The sequence below is a fragment of the Aplysia californica genome, unplaced genomic scaffold (assembly GCF_000002075.1).
Source record: "Aplysia californica isolate F4 #8 unplaced genomic scaffold, AplCal3.0 scaffold00108, whole genome shotgun sequence".
Lineage (NCBI taxonomy): Eukaryota > Metazoa > Mollusca > Gastropoda > Aplysiida > Aplysiidae > Aplysia > Aplysia californica.
The window spans coordinates 1,190,269-1,210,424 of NW_004797378.1; the positions used below are offsets into that span (position 1 = coordinate 1,190,269).

Sequence of the window (20,156 nt, forward strand, 5' to 3'; positions counted from 1 at the left end):
GACAGAAGTAAAGAGAAGCACATTCACATATATTTGTCTAAGGAAAAGAGAATCACATTCACATATATTTGTCTAAGGAAAAGAGAAGCACATTCATATATATTTGACTGAGGTAAAGAGAATCACATTCACAAATATTTGTCTACGGTAAAGAGAAGCACATAGAACATATAAAGGCCATCTGGAGCTGGAAAACAAACAAACAAAACTAACCAAGTTAAGTTTGAGTAAATAGAAGCACACCAACACAATAACAGTCATTTGGTGAAGGGAAGAAGCAAGACAGACGACAGAAACAACAGAGGGAAAGAGAAGAAATTGGACCTACCAGAAACCTCTCCAACCACCCACAAAACAGACAGACAGACAGACAGACAGACAGACAGACAGACAGACAGACAGACAGACAGATAATAAAGAAGTAACTCCCTTTAACTCCTTTCTCTGACAATGCTAGACTAACAAAACAGAATAAATCTGTCAGGCTTTGCTAGGTCAAAGACACACTAACGGAAACAGGAACAAAATTCAGTCTTCAAGGGCACTCTGTCTCTTTAACTTTTCTCGGATGTATCACGATCGGATGTACCACTGATATATCGGCAATTTGAACAGAGACTACAGGTTTTTTTTAACATCATTTCCATTCTATCGCTTTTTGCAACATCAGTGAACATCAACATTCAAATACCTTTCCAAAGATATATGACATGCCACTACAATGTTTTGAAGTTTTAGGAAGTGTTTTACGGCACTTGCAACACAATATGGTCATTTAAGTGCCGAAGAATAGAGTTGTTACAAGAGAGTAACAAACACAAAAAAGAAGGAGGGGAGATAAGGACAACAGACGTTTTGATAGAAAAGTAGAGGCAAACCACACTAGAGCACACGCCAACCACCCATCTACAATGTTTACTATTCCATCTGTAAAAGCCCTTTCATTTCCATATCCACAAAATGATTAGCGGGGAAACAAAGAATTACGTCCATATGGTTTCAACAGCGCAAAAAAAAATTTGTTGTACTGAATGAGTTGAGATCAAGGAAAAGTAACACACTTAGGATCCAAACCATAGCAGCTTATCTCAGAGCCTCTGCTTTTGAAAGTCCATAATCTATTTGCTTAGAACTGTTCAAACTTTCAACTAACTTTTGAGATAAAAATAAGTGATCTAAAGAGCTTAACTGAACAACTATCCCTGAAAAGAAACACAGCAGGACACTGCTACTGTCATTTTATTTCAGCACCAGATGGTTGTTAAACGTTCATACATTGGAATTTGATTTTCGAAAATCCAAAAATGCCACATTCCGCCTTAAAAATAGGATAAAAGAAAAAGGGGAGGGAGGGAGAGAGAGAGAGAGAGAAAGAGAGAGAGAGAGAGAAAGAGAGACAGAGAGAGAGAAAAGGGGAGGGAGGGAGAGAGAGAGAGAGAGAGAGAGAGAGAGAGAGAGAGAGAGCAAGAGAGAGAGAGAGAGAGAGAGAGAGAGAGAGAGAGAGACATGTATCTCTGACTATAGACACCTTCAAACCACCATTTCTACACCAGAAAATACACCGTTAGGTTACCTAAGAGAAATTATCTTAATGGCAAATCCACTTAACAAATACCCAATAAATACGAGCAAAACAACTTCCCTGAGGACAGTTCAGAGTAAAATACTGCTTTCAGGATTCTGAAATCAAGCATTCTTAAAACGCTGAAACCAAGAGAGAAACCCACAAGCTGCACACATCCACAAGTGGAAAGAAGCTTTTAAGTGCTCAAAATGTGGCAAACTTTCTTTTCCAGAATTGGTACCATTGGCCATAACAGAAGCCACAAGTCATCTAAACCTTTAAAGTAAAGGTTCCGTATAACTTAAGAAATATTCTGCTCTGCCAATGCATTGGTCACAGTTAGACATTGACCACAGAACTATCATTAAAATCATTATTATAAACAAAACAAAACATCATCCACAAACAGTAGGAGATGACTCATATTGTACCACACCTACCAATTAAAGCTAAATCAAATGTTCATCAGGGTATCCTGTCCCCAGCCATACTGATTGAACAGCAGATCTGACCCAGGTTATCTCATGGGGCATCTCTGATTAACTGGCCACACTTGCCGTTAATGAGAAAGGTTGAATGTTTATGAGAAGAGCAACTGAGTGCAAAAAAATGTTTTATTTTTAGTAAAAGTTTTATGGCGCTTTCAACACAGTAATGTCATATAAGAGCTGAAGATTAGAGGTGCTACAAGAGAGTAACAAACACAAAAAAGAAGGAGGAGAGATAAGGACGATAGATGTTTGAAAGGAAAGAAGCAGCACATCAACAGAATGAGAATAACACCCTTTGAGAGTAGAAGAAAAGAAAGACACACAGACTCAACAGATGGAAAGAAAAAAAGACATACTAGTGCAACATATGAAACATCTTTTATAGACAATATAACTATATCAGCAGCAGAGGTCACACTTTTTTATCGGGAAAATCTGTATTTTTGGTATCAAGTTGTCTAAGAGTGTTCTATCTGCCATCTGGCAATCATAAGGAATTACAAGTAACTTGTATTCAAGTACAGCACTAACTCACACAAAAATCAGGCCTTCCATGTGTGACAGAAAAGTAATTTTAGTGAGAACTTAGAGATCAATGAATGTGGACATTGATGATCAGAGATAAACAAGGTCACACAGATTTTGCTTGTTGATACACATATCTCTCCATTAGCAAGCTGTTCTCCCACACAAAGTCAGTGCCTGCAAACCCATTTCAGTGTTGTACATCCATTTACATTATCACCAAAAATCTAATTATAAAGATATCAGTCTATATGTGCCTCTTTTCCTTTGATATACGAGAAATGAAATGGCAGAAATCTGCAAACATGCACATTTTAATCAGGGTAATTATATACAGATGAGCAACTCAACCTGTATAAATATAAACTGAAAACTATTAATGCTCAAACCATCACTCGTGTTTTAAACCAACACACAGTCAACAACGCTGAAGATACATCATGAAGGTCCTACTCTCTACACTGGCCCTCATCATGATGATAGGCTACAGTCACCAGGAGGCGCTTTGTAGACCAGAGGACATGGAATGTCAGGTAAACTTGCACATAAATCATTCATTTCAGCAAGCTAAACCCAACGATTTTACCTTCATAAAGAGATCCAAAATGTTAGTTAAGAGTCTATAAAGTTTATTTAGGCACAGTTAATTTATTTGTTCATTTGTTGTTGTTTTTTTGTTGTTGTTTTTTTAGGCGGGGGGTTGCCATTGTTGACAACGTGCTTCCATTATGAATCCTTTTTCTCATTTTACTGAAACCTGCATCTGTAATGTAATTGGTAGGCACATCTCTGTTGAATGTACAAGACATGAATTCAATTCCCCAAGTGAGCCAGTCATTTTATTTTGCATCTCTGCATCTATCTGCTGGGATACTATATATACCACCCAGCCTAAGATGAAACATCCTACTTCCTACAGGATCTAAATTGTATGTATCGATGGGGGTGGGTAACATTTACAGCTTTATCATTTTGATGGCCTTCAGGAAATTTGAAACTAAACTTAATCATTAAGTTAGGAAGTAAATTAAGAGTCAACATAAAAAGGAAATGGATAAGACAAATATCTACTCGTGCGTAACCTACACAGACATCAGCATTTCAACAATATTTTTTGAAGAATCAGGACAGGAACCTTGAAGGGACAATATAAAGAAATCCAAGATTTCATGTTGAGCCATACCATATTTTAAAAAAAAGTAAATTCACAGAAACTGTGTGATCCTTTGGCTTATGAAACTAACTGACTCTCTTTATACTTCAAATAATCAAAAAATATTCCAAATGGAAAACATGGAATCAGTCTTTATATAATAAGAAGCCAAGACTTAATGGATCTTTTCAATCTACTTTTAGGTACAAGGAAGACATGTTTATTTTTTCCAAAACATCAACAATGAATTATCTCCTTTTTATTGGGCGGAGGGGGGGGGGGGCATAACAGAATATTACAAAAGTGTTTGTGCTCTTGTTCATGAGTCTGGAACTTACCAAAAAAAAACAACAAACACTGTAAAAGGCCATCACAGGACATGGTTTGTTCAAACTTGTGACACAGAGGGGCCTGACATTTACCAAAAAGTGACAGACTATGGAGCTAAAACAGTACCACTTAACTCCTCTAAAACCCAGTTCTCTGGAAACACTTTTGTTATTTTCCTTTTTGACTGACTATAAGGATAAACCGGAAAATAAAGAAAAAAAAGTAATGTAGCAAAAGAAACATTATGAAACAAATACAGTTTCAGGGACACTTGGATAGAGGCCTTGAACATTTTGCTCTAACTGAAAAAACTGAAGGCAAAAGAGAGAGGGCTAGACCAAGAGCTTAGAAAAATTTGAACACATGGATGACAGAGAATGGCAAACCATGACTGTCAATGTTTGTTTCCGATTTGCCACTTCATGAGGATTATAAGACTGTTACAGATAAAAATCCCAGCAGATACAGAAACCCAATTCCTACTTGAATGGAGTTAGAAAAAAAAATATGTAAAGAGTCTTTCCCAAGAATATATCTCTGCCAGAGCAGCCAACAATCAAACCAACGGCCTGCTTGAGTTAAAAAGAAAGGCGGCAAAATCATAAAGGCCAATTCCAGCTCAGAAGAAGCAGGATAGACAGACCAACAACAGACGGATAGAGCACAAATAATACCTATATACGGCACCCTTAAACCCCTCACTACCACTCACTGTGAGAATGTTCTCCCCCTTAACTCATAAAACAAATAACATGTTGCCTTCACTATTCAGGTTGGGAAAGACCAGTGCTGCAACAACTTGGTCTGCAGGGAAAAGAATCCCGCATCTCCCAAAACAACATGTCAGGAGAGAGATACAACATGCAGGGCAGAAGACCAGACATGCGACCAAGACCTCAACTCCAGATGTTGTGCAGGTAACTTGGTTATTGTTGTCCTGGTAACTTAGTCACACTGTCTCAATGGAAGTTTCCTTGATTACGTTTCAAGCCCTTTCAGTACAGTTTCCAAGAAAAAAACCAGAGGAAACTTCAGAGGATTCTTCTAGGTTATTCTGAGAATCATTCAATGAAAAGAAATTGTTTTTTTAACCTAACTTTCAACACAGTAAGGTCATTGAAGCTCATAATGTAATGCCCTTCTCCAACAAGACTGAGCAGAAAGTAAGCAGAAAACCTCAAAGACTTCACAAACAACCAAAACCAAGGAACACGCTACTGGGAATTCAAACCGGGGCCATCTATATCGTTTCTCCTGAACAAAATAAACATTCATCAGAGTCCTAAAATGTATGCACATTTTCAAGTAGTCCAAAGAGTAATATTCTTACAATATTTATACAGTCTCAATACTAACAGTTACCTCTAGAAGCAAGCGGATCGTTTCAAACTTCTGCCCTCTTCTATATAGCCAGTGCTCAGATGGAACTTTGCTAACTCGATTTTTTTTTTAAATCTTTGTTGATTTTTTTTAAAAATCTTTGTTTTGTACCAAAAGATTCCTGACACCTCGCTACAAAATGTATATAAATAATAAATCGAGATTCAGATTACAAATGTTCACAAATGCACTTTAAATTCTGCGTGAACCTCACTATCCAACACAATTACATAGGTGATCTGTTGAACCAACAACCATAAAAAGGGATAAGTGACCTTCGAAATTGCTAATACATAAATACAAATATATGGTCTACAAAACGAAATACTTTTTTAATCTTTGCTTTAAGTACAGAATAGAAAACTTCACTCATTTTTTACAAAGCACAGTTCCCAACAGACTCTACAACAGATAACACCCCCACCACCTCCCCCCCATCCCCACCCCAGGTAATTTGAACATTCAAGATGCAAAGAAGCCCCCCTCTTCTCCAACTCCCACACTTCAACTAGGTAAACCCATCATAAAAGTTAACCTTTTCCTTCTCGGCAGGTATGATATGCGAGAGAAACAATTTGGGTGTTAAGAGATGCAAACAGGTTGAGCTATGTAAAACCCTTGGCAATTCCTGTACTCCTGGCCTAACGAGTGAGTGCTGCTCTGAACTGACGTGTCAGCTGAAGCCAGGAAGCATCCTACAGCACGAGTGCCAACCCAACTGTAAGGGAAGTAACGAGAAGTGTACGATTGGCGTCAACAACTGCTGCTTCCCTTACAAGTGCAAGCAAAAGGGGGGACTTGCCGGAACTGTGTGTCTTCTCTAAACATCAAAAGCACTAAAACCCAACTGCCATCAAGAAAACTCAGTAAGAGACCCTTGAGGCAAATGGAAAAGATGACTGATGAAAGCAACAATGCATTGCAGCGATTGCAAGGGACAGAATTTCCTATTTCACAAAAAGTCTATAGACCAGTTGAATAAACAAAATTATTGCAAAAATGATCGGATTTCTATTCCTTGAGCTTGTTTGCTTATTATTGGTTTCTTCTAGTATAAGAAAGGAAAAGCTCCATCACACACTAATGGTCATTTAATGCAAGAGAAAGCAAAACAGGAAAAAAAAACCAGTACCTACCACTGGCTCCAACATTAGCACATTTGTTTCTCTTCCTAAGTTTTTCACAGATTTATCTAAACAGTAGTGACATACACTCAATTTTAGAATCTGCTACTTTTATAGCTGTATATAAATTTCAGATTCTGTTCTAAAACAGAACCTTATTCAAGAATAAAATATCAGTATTCATATTGTTTGAACAGAGTAGAAGTGCAGCAGAAGAGAAAGTCCAACTTTTACAGTAAACAAAACAATCTCCATCCAACAGTTAGCATCTGAGTCCTAAGATGTACATAAATGGCCCTTCAATACATTACTTTTTACATTTAACCTGTCTCTCTGATAAAAGAGCAAAAATTGTAAATGTACCATGCAAGAGCCAATCTGGACAAAGTATACTGATAACTAAACCCTTTTCCTGTCTTTTTGAGTGTTAGTGTTTTATGACACAACACAATAAGGTCATATAAGTGCCGAAGATTAGAGGTGTTACTAGAGAGTAGCAAACACAAAATAGAAGGTGGGGAGACCAAGACGATAGACATTTGAAAGGAAAGAAGGAGCAAACCACACCAGAGCACCTGCCAACCCCCCACTTTTCCTGTCTGAACCAAGATCATCTCAAACTGTCCAGTAGAATTAGAGAGCTGACCAAACAGTGAAGGAACTAATTAAAATAACCAGACAAAGAGTATTGAAGACCCCTTACTTCCCCACTCAGAGTTGTGTTCGTTTTGAGAAACCATAAATGCATTGATACGAAAAGTCATTTAGTCCTGGGAATGAGCAAGACGGATAAAAAAAACAAAAGAAGTGTGACCAATCAGTGGAACCCTTGAAGTGTTGGGAGAAGCATTCCGTTAACAAAAGTAAAAAGTGGGAGGTCTTTGCAGCATGGGTATGCTGACATTTGTATGATTACATTTATTTTGGGGACCTAAAAAGAGAAGCAGGACAAAAAAAACAACTTGTGAAAACAGTTGACTTCAACAGATCCATCTCTATATATATATACCATGACATTATGTAAAAAAAACCAAAAAAAACATTATAATTCATAAAAATGCAAGTCTATATGAAAAAAAGCATATTCACGGCTGTTACCAACCGCCAACTTAGTTAAACCGCCAGCTCGCGGCACTCCCCGTAACCCGATACTCTGTGACCCCGGTCACCGGGTCAGCGCCCCTGGTTCACTGCCAAAGCCCAGTTTCGGTTGTTTTCTTAGTTTAGTTTTAATAAGAGTTTTACGGCACTCGCAACTGCATACGGTCATATGAGCGCCAGAAGATTAGAGGTGTTACAAGAGAGTAACAAACACAAAAAGAAGGAAGGGAGATGAGGACGACAGATGTTTGATAGGAAAGAAGGAGCAAACCACACCAGAGCACCTGCCAACCACCCACTTGTTTTCTTATCACACGATGTTTTATAAGCATATAAACTGAGATAGTAAACAAAAACTATTCTAGTGATCTCACAGAAATCACACACACTGAACGATCAATATAGTGTGGGCATGTAGAAGCGATCATGAAACTGTACTGGGTATTGTTACAGACTTACAGTTGCCATAAAACTGTATAGTAATTATGCAAAGTTGTTAAGGGGTCAGATGTTTTAAGTAAAAATAGAACATGATTTTATCCTTTGATTTTGACAAAATTACAGTAGCATGATGAAAATAGGATAAAGAAAACACTCATGTGGTGGCACCATTGTACGCTCCGTCAAAGCATAGATATTGGAGCTTGAATATAGAATCACAGAAAATAAGTGTGTGTGTGCGTGTGCGTGTTGTGTGTGTGTGTGTGTGTGTGTGTGTGTGTGTGTGTGTGTGTGTGTCATCACAGAGCACTTACTACTCATTTACACATGTACAAGCATATATGTAGGCCTACCCCTGAAACTAGGAAAATTCGTCAGTCCTGCGTCGTTTTCCTGCGTTTGACTGTTTAATTTTCTCCTAACTAAATGAGTATCAAGTTTTTTCTTCTTCTTTTGTTAGTGGTCGCGTTGGAGAGATCTCTAGAGACTTAGAAAAGAGCCTGCTGTGTTTAAATGCGGGAGACGTGCTGCTATCTACCACAAGCTGTGTAGGTTTGGATGGCGTGGATATAGCAATGGGGGAAGGGGGGGGGGACTTGAAGCTCAACCTCACAGTGGCCTATGGTTGATGATGCAGCGCTAGTGTCGAGAGATGCTATGTCTTCCTCCTGCCTTTCTTCATGCCTAGTATTGTCCTCTCTCTCAGTGTGTGTGTGTGTGTGTGTGTGCGTGTGTGTGTGCGAGCGTGTGTGTGTGTGTGTGTGTGCGTGTGTGTGTGCGTGCGTGCGTGCGTGCGTGCGTGCGTGTAGATGGCTCTGTAGTTGAGTTGTTTGTTGAGTTTGCCGAGTCTCCAAGTGGGTGGTTGGCGGGTGCTCTGGTGTGGTTTGCTTGTTCTTTCCTATCAAACATCTATTGTCTTTATCTCCCCTCCTTCTTTTTTGTGTCTGTTACTCTCTTGTAACACCTCTAATCTTCTGGCGCTCATATGACCTTATGCAGTTGCGAGCGCCATAAAAACCTCTACTAAAACGAGTCTCCAAATGTATGTGGTGAATGTGTTGTCTGTAGTTTCCGATGCTTTTGTTGTTTTGAATTCTACTGGAATGTTCTTGCTCCCCATTGATGTGCGATGATAGTGTGTGCATATCAAACAGTCACTAGCACGTATATCAGACCGAAAAGCTGTCCACAAATTTTAGTAGGTTTCAGCTGCTTTTCTTGTCTTACTATAGATCTAGTTCCCGCATACGAATGTGTCCTACTGCTATCGTAACCGCAAATACCAACAAGATATAATGTGCAAAGTCAATGCATTTGTACACTTTTCTCTTTTTCAATTTCTGCTTTCTTGATAGACTTCTACCACCACATGTTCTACAAAGTTCATGAATATACCGAACATGGGACACTTCACCATGGCACTCCATTATGAATATTAATGTTTCCATACTCCACAGCAAAAAAAAGCAGGAGAAATGCAAACAAGGCAAATGAGGATTGGGGTACTTTCACCTCCTAGGTCTACACAAAATCGATCACTATGAATCACACAAAATATGTACAATGTTCTTACTTTCACATGTAACTCAGTACTCTTTATTCAAGAGTAATCAAGATAAAAAAATTAATTGTAGGTCAGGTTACTGAGAAAAATAACTTCAAATAAAAATAAATAGATAAAAGTTGCTTTAAAAGTAATAAAGGATGGAGAGCACTTCTCAGCCAGCAGGATTAACACTAATGAATGCACACCAGAGAAAATTATATTGTTCTGTTGGGTTAAAGTAGAACTTTAAAATGAGACCCCATATGGAGACATCGCATCTTTAGATCAGGAGATATTGGGGATCAAATTAACCGAAAATGACTGGAATCAAGTTTCCTGAGCACGGCCGAGGCGCGGCCGGAGTGCCGCTGCCGTCACGGTACCTTGCACGGCTGACAGCTGATTTATTACCATCTCGGGGTGGTCGGTGGGAAGCCCTTGCCCGGTAACTAAACTGGCGGTTTGGGGGCAATTTAGACAGCCGTGTATTATGTATATAAATTGTGCTCCAATGCCCTTGTCACCTCATAAGTAGAAATGTTAAGTTGCAGTCTACAATAAGACAGAAAGGGAAATGGAAGGAGCAGAATCTGTATCTGACCCATTTATATTTCAGTATCTATCAGAAAAGTCAAGTTTTCCCTCACTGAATATACATATAGTACGATCTAAAAAGTAGTGTTCACTCTCATATTCAGAGATTTCATGTTTATTTCCTGTATTTGTCCATGCAGTTTTACCATGTTACATGTTACTTTGTAAGAGAGTAAGGGAGAGTGCAGTAGAGGAGACTGAAAAAGATGTGTATTTTAGGGGTATGGGATATCAGTACAACAAGATTTTAGAACCTATTCATACGATTCCTTTGAAAGAAAGACTCATCAGATGGTACAATAGGTTCAGTTGCAACCTGTTAAAGACTTTTTTTTAAAATTATGTGACATTTTTCATATTATTACCTTCGAAGTGCTTTACAGTGAGCTTTTAGGCAGGAAATTTCAGTATTCTAGCAAGTCGCAAGTCGAAAAACAACATACATCTCACTTATTATGAACAGTCTAAAAAAGCCTCCATCAGGTTGCAGTGGCCTGTACTGTGTCTGTTTTGTGAAAATATGAATCCTGCACATTCATAAATAACAAAATACCCCCCCCCCAAAAAAAAAAAACATTTTTTAAAATGTTCCCTGAGTGCAGAACTATAGTACATTTCACTAAGTACTTGATCCCCAGAGTCATAAAATGGAATAGGGCGCTCAGTAGTTCAACGGGTTTGGTGTTTGATGCCTATCAGTCCGAGGGTCAGGAGTTTAAACCCCATCTGCATCAGTTTTTGTTTTTTTCCTCAGGTTTCCTACATCCCCAGATCCTTAGGAAGGTAGGATTGAGTATTTGTCTTCTGAGATAAGGACGATAAATTTCACAGAGTGAAAGTTTTGTATGTTAAAGATCCCTTGGCAATTTTAAAATCGAAAAGAGCTGGCCTTTCACGGTGCCGTCCAGACCCCTATTTAAAATTAGTTCCTACCAGAAACTGAAGCCACGGTAGTCTGTACAAAATAATAAGGCAATGGATGTTTCTATGTTCTATGTAGATAAAACAGCCAAGTACATAAAAATCAACTGTACTACTAGTACTAGGGGATTAATATTTTGTAGTCATTTACTCCCTAAGCTCTCGCAAGGGTTAGAGAAGAAGATGTATAATCATAGTCATACATGTACATGTAGATATATAATCATAAAACAACTGCCAAGTTTGCGCATGACAAATTTTGAAATTTATATGTCACTCTTCCCGAACATTTTACCTTTTGCATGGCTGTGTCCACATTCCATAACCGCAAAGTCTGGTCTTTTGACCAAGTGACTAACTGTTGATCCCGAGCGCCTGTGAAGTGACAAGACAGAGTTTTGTAGAGGAATGTATTGATAGGTTTGAGACATGGAGAAGCGCGTCAAAGCAATCATCACCGCACAAAATTGGAAATGCAAAGGCACCAAGAAAAATTATATACAGTCGAACCTGTGTAAGACGGAATCGCAAGGGAGCCTGAAAAGTATTCCGTCTTAGACAGGGGAATTTAGGGGGAGGTGGAGGTTGGGGGGAGGGGGTTCAAAGGCCCAGCCGGTGGGATCAAGGATCGCTTGTCCGATCGGCAAGCAGTGGTCAAAACTTCACACCTCTCAATTGCTATCCTGTCTAATAATGACATGGGTCAGTCTTACTTATTCAATTACCACCAGTGCTAGCCTTTCATAGGACCACTGTCTCCTTTGATTCCACCCTTAGCCCCACCCACCAATGCCACCCCTCACTGCCATCATGTAACAACAATTCGAGGAACTCTTTTCTCGGCTGGCCGTACGATCAGGGCGGCAGGCATTGATCAATCTAATTTCACACCTCTGGCTTCTGGCTACCCAGGAAAATTTCCGCAGTGGCTCGCTACTTAAGCACGCTCACAAGAAGTCGTGAGATTTCACACCCACACTACAATGACCATCTGCATCACTCAGGGCTCACATGACGAGATAACATCTACCCCAAATTGCTCCCCTACTCCTCTTCCTCGCCCAGCGGCATGGCCATAGTATCATAGCGCCAAGTTTAGAGCGAGTTTTGTTTCAAATCAGGGTTGAGCGGGCAAAGCATTTTCCGTCTAGGTGAAACCCTCGGAAGGGAGCGGATTTTTCTTTCCGTTTCCGCGTTGGGCAGGTTTCCATTTTATACAGGTAATTAAAGAGGAATATATCAAGGGGGGATCAGGTTGAGACAGGTTTCCATTTTATACAGGTTTCTGTTAAGGCAGGTTCGACTGTATTTATATAATATATATTATATGCTTCATAATAAAAACTGTCAAAACATGTGAAAGAATAATTTCATTCAATTTTCCCTGACATATGAGAGTAACAATGTTTGTGTTTTAATTTGTCGATCTCAGAGAAAATGATGAACTAAAACAGTGACCACTTGATTGTTATTCAGTAATCCCATATGGCCCAACATATACTACATTAACCACAGAGCACCTACCTTGAACATTAATACAAAACAGTCAAACAACCCCAATGACACATCCCCTTGTCGACACAAAATCAACTACAAGCAAGCACAACAATAAGAGAATACAAGACAAAGTGTTAATTTTCCAGTACGAACAAAATACACATAACACCCAAATCATCCATTTGTAGAGAAGAACCAAATGAGAAGTTCATCCAGTAGTTTTTTTAATGTGATCACAGCTATGTTCATAGCTTCACAAGAAATATTTTCCTGTTGGATGTTAAGGGTTTGGCAGAGACTTTTGAATTTGGAAAGTGAACAAAAACATATAAACCCCTGACCTTGTTCTTCACTCACAATGCTGATATCAATATTGATTGTTCAAAAGTGACACCAAAAAAAAAAGAAAGAAAGGTTTCATACATGTTATGTTCATTGAAAAATAATGGGAAAAAAAGTGAAAAATCATGGACTCGTAACTCTAATGATGATTCATTTCCACTTATTTTACGTGAACCTTTCTTTGAAACAGCCAATTTCATATGAATCTTTAGATAAGTGTCAACGGAATTGTTTTTAATAATCTACCGTTTAAATCGATCACATGGAGCCCATATGAAACTGACAGGGGGCTTTGAGGAGCAAATAATGTCCTCTGACAAATGGGAGCAGGTAAACGTCTGTATTGAGTACCAATTAATTCGAGGCAAAAAGTGACTTGACGTTACAGGAAATAGCGAAGAAGAAGTAGACAATTATTGGGGGCTCTCGTGGCCTAGGGGTTAAGGTGTTCACCTCTCATTCAAAGGCAACGGGTTCGAATCCGGGTAGCGACCGAAAAATTTTCTTCTCTAAAATTGTTTGTCTCCTTTCACCTCCTTTCCAGCTCTCCAGCAATGTTCTGTCATTTGCTTTCGTCCCCACTTTCTGCCCCCACCTCCTCACCACCTTCGCCCCCTCCTCTGGACGCCGGACTCTTTATGCAGCCTTTCCCTTTCTACTGCTTCTACTTGGCCCTGTCTCGGACAAGGGCGAAAAATCTCGGAGGTCCCGTGTGCAAGTGCACACGTTAAAGATCCCTTGATGGTCTAAAATCAATAAGAGTAGGCTTCGGCCGCCACCTGGGCAAAATTCAAAATTCCCTACTAACTGACAAATGTGTTCCGTGTGCTCATATGACCTTATGCAGTTGCGAGCGCCATTTAACACTTTAAAAAAAAAAAGACAACTATTACGAGGAAGTGAGAGGGAAAACATAAAAACTTCAAAGATTCTTGAAACCACAAATGTCATCACTGATTAGCAGACACTTCTGCAATTAACAGTTTACATGTCTTGAGATGCCCACAGAACCAAATTGTTTACTGTCCGTTTTCTTCATTATCATCAGAGCCTTTTCAACACTAAGGGTCATTTCAAATTTAATTTTGGAGACAGAAACTTCAAAAGCAATCTTTTAACTTGAACATTAAGTAGAAAATATAACATTCAATCCCAAATACGTCTACACAGCAGTAAAGGGGTTAATAAATTCAACACTATTATGTAAAGATTTCATGCCCATTCCAGTTAATAAAACATAAAACAGATGAATAAATGTTAAATAAGAAAAGACTTTTTTTCTTAATCACAAACATAAAAAAAGCTAGAACAAACACTCACTATCGTGTTGTTTCCGCCGCCATTGAAAATCCAGAATGACATCCTTGTGTCCCACAAAAATATGTACCGGTTTCTGATTGTTGCTCTGATGCCAGAGAGAGAGGCTGTTCTCACCACGTCTCAGCTGTGGGACCACCACACTCATCACACCGTCTCCAAATGGCTGGAGAGGAACCGCACAGGAATGATAATTACCCATGAGCTTACAAATAAAAATGTTCGACCCCTTCTTCATGTGGACAAATTATTAGAATCTATTATTCCTAGACATGTCAAAAAGAAAAAAAACAACTCCCAGTCAACTTTTACGTTTTTTTAGTAGAGGTTTTACGGCGCTCGCAACTGCACCAGAAGATTAGAGGTGTTACAAGAGAGTAACAAACATAAAAAAGAAGGGGAGATAGGAAAGAAGAAGCAAAACACACCAGAGCACCCGCCAACCACAGGAATTGTTTTTGTTTTAGTAGAGGTTTTACGGCGCTCGCAACTGCATAAGGTCATATGAGCGCCAGAAGATTAGAGGTGTTACAAGAGAGTAACATACACAAAAAAGAAGGAGGGGAGATAAGGACGATAGATGTTTGATAGGAAAGAAGAAGCAAACCACACCAGAGCACCCGCCAACCACCGCCAACCACAGGAATGATAATTACCTATGAGCTTACAAACAAAAACATTGGACCCCTTCTTCATGCAGATATAATATATTATTAGAATCTATTTATTTCTAGAGGTACCAGAGAAACAAAAAAAACAACAAAAAAGCCCCAGTCAATTTTGAAAAAAAGGAAAGCACATCAACAGAATGAGAATAACACCCTTTGAGAGTAGAGGGAAAGGAACATACACAGACTCAACAGATGGAAAGATAAAAAGACATACCAGTGCAACATGTGAAACATCTTTTCTAGACAATATAACTATACCAACAGCAGAGGCCACACTTTTTTATCAGGAAAATCGGTATTTTTAGTATCAAGTTGTCTAAGAGTGTTCTATCTGCCATCTGGCAATCATAAGGAATTACAAGTAACTTGTATTCAAGTACAGAACACAAAAATCAGCTCAAGAAAGGGTGAGAGCCCGATAAAAATGTACTTACTGTGTACCTCGCCCGCCACACGGGATTCCCTGAGTTGATCATGGTCTCACTTCTCCGTGGAGTATTGTAATCCCAAAACTGGAAAATTCATTACCAAGGTCATTCTCCAAATGGAAGCACGAAAAAAATCCTACAAAAAACAATTATTCTCAACAAAATTTTAGGGCCCTTTCCCTAACTAGCTTTTAGTCATATTTTAGAGATATCACTGACAAATGTGAGGCATTATGGCGAAATCAAGTGCTCGTCAAAATAATGCACTTGAAGAAATTGGCATTTTTCCGCCGGTTCAGCTATTTTTATTGAATTTTTTTTTTTTGGCTGAACACCTTTTTAAAGCATGTATATTTTCAGTTTTCAAGGACTCTAAAGCTTTGGAAGTCACCAAACTTTGGAAGCCATTTTCTCGATAATTTTACCTCTGAAACCCGATAACTCCCACCTCCTTTAATCACAAATATCTCTACTTCTATTCAACACAGACAGGCATTTTTCGCATTGAAAGCAAGGCAAACGATCAAGCTTTAAGAAGATACCAATAACTCCACATGCCCTAAAATTGACGAGCGCCTGATACCTCCGGATTGTGACATAAATAAAACCAGCCCTTAAAATATGATGAGAGCTCATTGAAAACTCATAAAATGCAACCTTTTCATGCGTCTCAACTCAATACACAGTATTCCCTGGTCATATAGCGATTCACATTTCACTAGCTCACGAGATCACATCTTTTTTTAAAGACAAAAATTGGAAAAATCAAACAAGCTTTATTGACACAATATTGGTCGAGACCCAAACATCCATTATTATTACGTTTTATCTTTTTATACACTGTTGGTCCCTCACACTCCAAGTGTAGGAAGCGTTTATACAAGGGTGGGAGAGGACCGCAAGTGTAAGTGGAGGTTTATAAAGGCATGAAATACATTGTTAATATATTGATTTTGCTTCAAGGACTTTCACCCACCACGGGAGGTTCTTATCCCCCCGCCTCCCCCCCCCCCCCCCGAAACATTTGAGGGGAATACAGTATACCAATGTTCAAGTCATATGTGGGAAAGAGGAAACACACTTTGCGTTATGAACATTTTTAAAGCAATATCTCAAAAACTGCTCAAGGCATCAGAAAAATGTATCTCTTCTTTTTACAAGCACACACACAAAAAACACACCCGAATAGTACAGTCTTGGCTTGCTGTGACTAGTTTATACTGGTCCTTGTGACACCAGTCCAACCCGTGGATTTTCGAAGGATGAGCAGATATATACTGGATCGGAGAGTTCCCTTTCTGAGAAAGACAAGAATTGATCGTATTTTGCAATGATTGTTTTTGATTAGTGCCATAGCTGTAACAAAAGACAGCTGAATTTGTAATACACTCTGCCCTCCAAGTGTAAAGGCATACAAAAAGAAGAATGCCATAACCAACCTTATAACATTGTCAACAGTGTCAGCTAAACATATGTAACAATCACAAGAGCTGCAAATGGACACACAGCAATGACAAACTTTCAAAACTAGATCTTTTTGCCAGCTTACGCCACAAAAGCACTTTACACAGAAAAACATTTAAAATGGGAAATTCAAAAACGTTTTTCAAAATATTTGAAGTCTTGAGGGGTCTACAAACTATAACAAGTTATTTTTTTTTGAGAAATTTCTCCAAATTCAAAGGAAAAAAAAACATTCTGGCATCACAAAGACCACGAACAAAAATCCCACGAAGCGTCCTGCCAGCAAGAAACTTTCATACAGTAAACAAAATCTTGAGAACTCAATCCGCTACATAAATTCATATACTTTTTTTTAAAAAGACAACCAGACATAAAACAAAAATGATGAGAACTCCAAGGCTTTGTTAGCTCTGTTTGTATAATACTAAACAATGACGCAGGAAACCCTAGGAAGAATCCCCAATGGCACATTCTTGAACTAGGGTTGTTTAGGGAGTATTTATCTCAACACATTTGACCCAATCCTATCAGAGACGATCATTAAATTCAGATGTTCCGCCTCTCAATTAACCTTAGGGTGTGTTAATTAATTAAACTCAAACTATGAAATACCACAAATGATAAAACCAGTTCCTGCTGAGAGCATTCATGGAGAGAGTTAAAGAGTGAGCAGAGATCTTCACAAATTTAATTCCTCACCCTTGGGTCCCATATCCTCACATCTCCGTCATGTGTGGTGGCAAACAAATTGTTAGTCACTTTATTCCACTTGACTTGGTAGGCACCGGCTAGATAAAAGAAGATATATATGCAGTAGTGATACCCAAACCCAAGGGATAAGAAAAAATTTGACTCACAAGTTCAGAATATTATATCATTAAGATCACTTGTTCATCACTGAAGTCTCATAGAAAAGGCTACCAACAAAACTTTATAAACAAATGTACATATCCACACACTCATGTGCTCTTACATGTGCTATAGACAGTGAAAGATCTTGTCAGTTTGTTAGTGTTTGAGCGCTTAATCAGCTGCTTGCACTGTATGCTTCCCGGGAAGCTGAGAATGTTTCTGAGTGTTCTATGGTCTGCTGGGGTAATAATATAGTGTAAAGCGCATAGAGCTTGCTTTCGAGCGGGGTTATGCGCTATACAAATACTATTTATTATTATTATTATTACTTACATGATAACTATAATGATAAAATAAATAATAACATAGCACATATCCATGCTCTATAACATGCTCTATGCATTTTTCAACTATTTTTATTCCAGCAGACCTTGGAGCACTCAAAAACATTCTTTACTGCCCAAGGAGCATACAGCGTAATCAGCTGATCAAGCACTCAAACATTAACAAACTGTCAACATCTTTCCCCCTCTATAACCAGGTACCCATTCCCACCTGAGTGAAGTGAGGAAAATTCATTTAAAGCGTCTTCCCCAAGGATACAACATTCACACCTGACAGGACTCGAACTCATGACATTTCGATTGAAAACTATGCAGCCTACCCACTACACCACCAACACCACACATGAAATCGTACAAGAGAAAAGAGATGATAAAACAAAATGGAAGAAGTTAAAAGTGGACCGTTAAAAATTCACACCATGAGAACATAATGGTCAGCTTTATTTAAAAATAAGAGCCTTGATATACTATGAGACTTCTCATCTTGATCATTTATAAAAAAGATCAGGCCTTTACAAATTATGGAAAGAGGCCAAATAGCAAAGGATACACGAGCATCTTTAATACTAAAGACTTTGTGACCATTAGAACAACCACTATTAAAATGTCTATCAACAAAAGAGGTACTGAAACTCACAAACAGTTTGGAAAGACTTCACAGGCTTTTTCGAGTCCCTGGGGAGGGAAAAATCATGTAATTAGGTGGAGCAGCAAAACCAAAAGAGGGGAGCATAAGATGAAGATAACAAGTTCCCATATATCTACATTTACATAGACCTGCCACTCTATGAAATCTAAAAATCAGGATTTGGTGAAAAAAACAACGGGATAAGCGACAAATCACCAAGGTGACTGCCAAACAGACTTCAAAATTTTGGTGTTTATAAATATTCATATACAGGCCCTGTGTTTCAGTGTGTGTGCATGTGTGTGTGTGTGTGTGTGTGTGTGTGTGTGTGTGTGTTTACATGTGACTGTTGGTGTGTTGAGTATGTGAGTACTGCATGTTTGATAATGTGTATGTATATATATATTTGCTCGGACGCATAGTACAATTTCAATAATCATTTTTACGACACCTTCAGCTCAAATAGACATACACATTCCACACAGACTAGAGTTGTTACAAGAGAGTAACATACAAGGAAAACAAGGAGGAGAGATGAAGACGATAGATGTTTGATTGGAATAGGAAAGGAGCAAACCACACCAGAGCACCTACCAACATTCCATTATAAGCCTGAGGTTGCATGCATACGAGATTATTTGCTTAAACGTATGTTTGCGTGGATAGATAGCGTAGGGAACAAAAATAACTGCATCCTGAATAAATGCCTCCTTTTAATAGATCACAAAGTCACATCACTAACGCCTGTGTTGCTGTGGTTGGGTAGGCGCTTCCCAGTCGCACGCAAGAGACCCAAGTTCGATTCCCGGGTGGGGAGAAATTTTTTCTTGGCCACACCCTCAAATAGGTGCTCACTCATTCTTCTGAGATGCTGTCTCCCTCTTAGCCCTGGTTGGCTGTAATAAAAAGAGTCAGAAGCCCACCTTTTAAATGATCGAAGTTGTGTAGATGGGGTTAGAAAAGCAATAATATAATTTTTATTTTTAAAAAGTCAAATCGGAATAAACATTCTTTTGTTTAGCAACATCTGCTCTTTGTGAGCACTTTTCGTTTATTCAAATTTCTGTTTTTAATCTTTGTTTATCGATATACACCGGCCTGTATATTCAAATATCTGTCTCTCTACCTTTTCATTGCCCATCTTCATGTCTCTCTGTGTACGTGATTCTTCAATCGCCCACCAGCTGTTCAAACTATGCACTATAAAGCCCAAAATGTGATTACTAAAAGAAATTTGCAGTTTCGTATTCTGTAGTGTTAGGTTGTAGGCACTAAAGAAATATTTATTTTGGCGAAATTCAAATTCCAAATGATGGGAAGAGAAAGAAAAAAGGAAAAATACACAATGTAGACACAATTAATCTCTCTCTCTTTCTTTCTCTCTCTCTCTCTCTCTCTCTCTCTCTCTCTCTCTCTCTCTCTCTCTCTCTCTCTCTCTCTCTC

At 38.7% G+C, this 20,156-nt stretch overlaps 2 protein-coding genes across 2 annotated transcripts in view; one reads left to right on the forward strand and one right to left on the reverse strand.

The window, feature by feature from the left end:
* The window catches only part of LOC101857324 (GATOR complex protein WDR59), a gene marked incomplete at its 5' end in the record, with an annotated part of 70,412 nt that overhangs the window by 43,215 nt on the left and 7,041 nt on the right, over nt 1-20,156 (reverse strand). The window contains 6 exon segments of the mRNA XM_005095616.3: nt 11,466-11,545; nt 14,330-14,492; nt 15,432-15,509; nt 16,607-16,723; nt 17,589-17,677; nt 18,723-18,760. Of these exon segments, the coding sequence (XP_005095673.2) occupies nt 11,466-11,545; nt 14,330-14,492; nt 15,432-15,509; nt 16,607-16,723; nt 17,589-17,677; nt 18,723-18,760 (565 nt within the window).
* Nucleotides 2,998-6,444, forward strand: LOC101855094 (keratin-associated protein 4-1). Its single transcript, XM_005095606.3, has 3 exons — nt 2,998-3,113; nt 4,836-4,980; nt 5,996-6,444. Exons 1-3 carry the CDS (start codon nt 3,021-3,023, stop codon nt 6,265-6,267), a joined length of 510 nt encoding a protein of 169 aa, XP_005095663.1. The 5' UTR covers nt 2,998-3,020; the 3' UTR covers nt 6,268-6,444.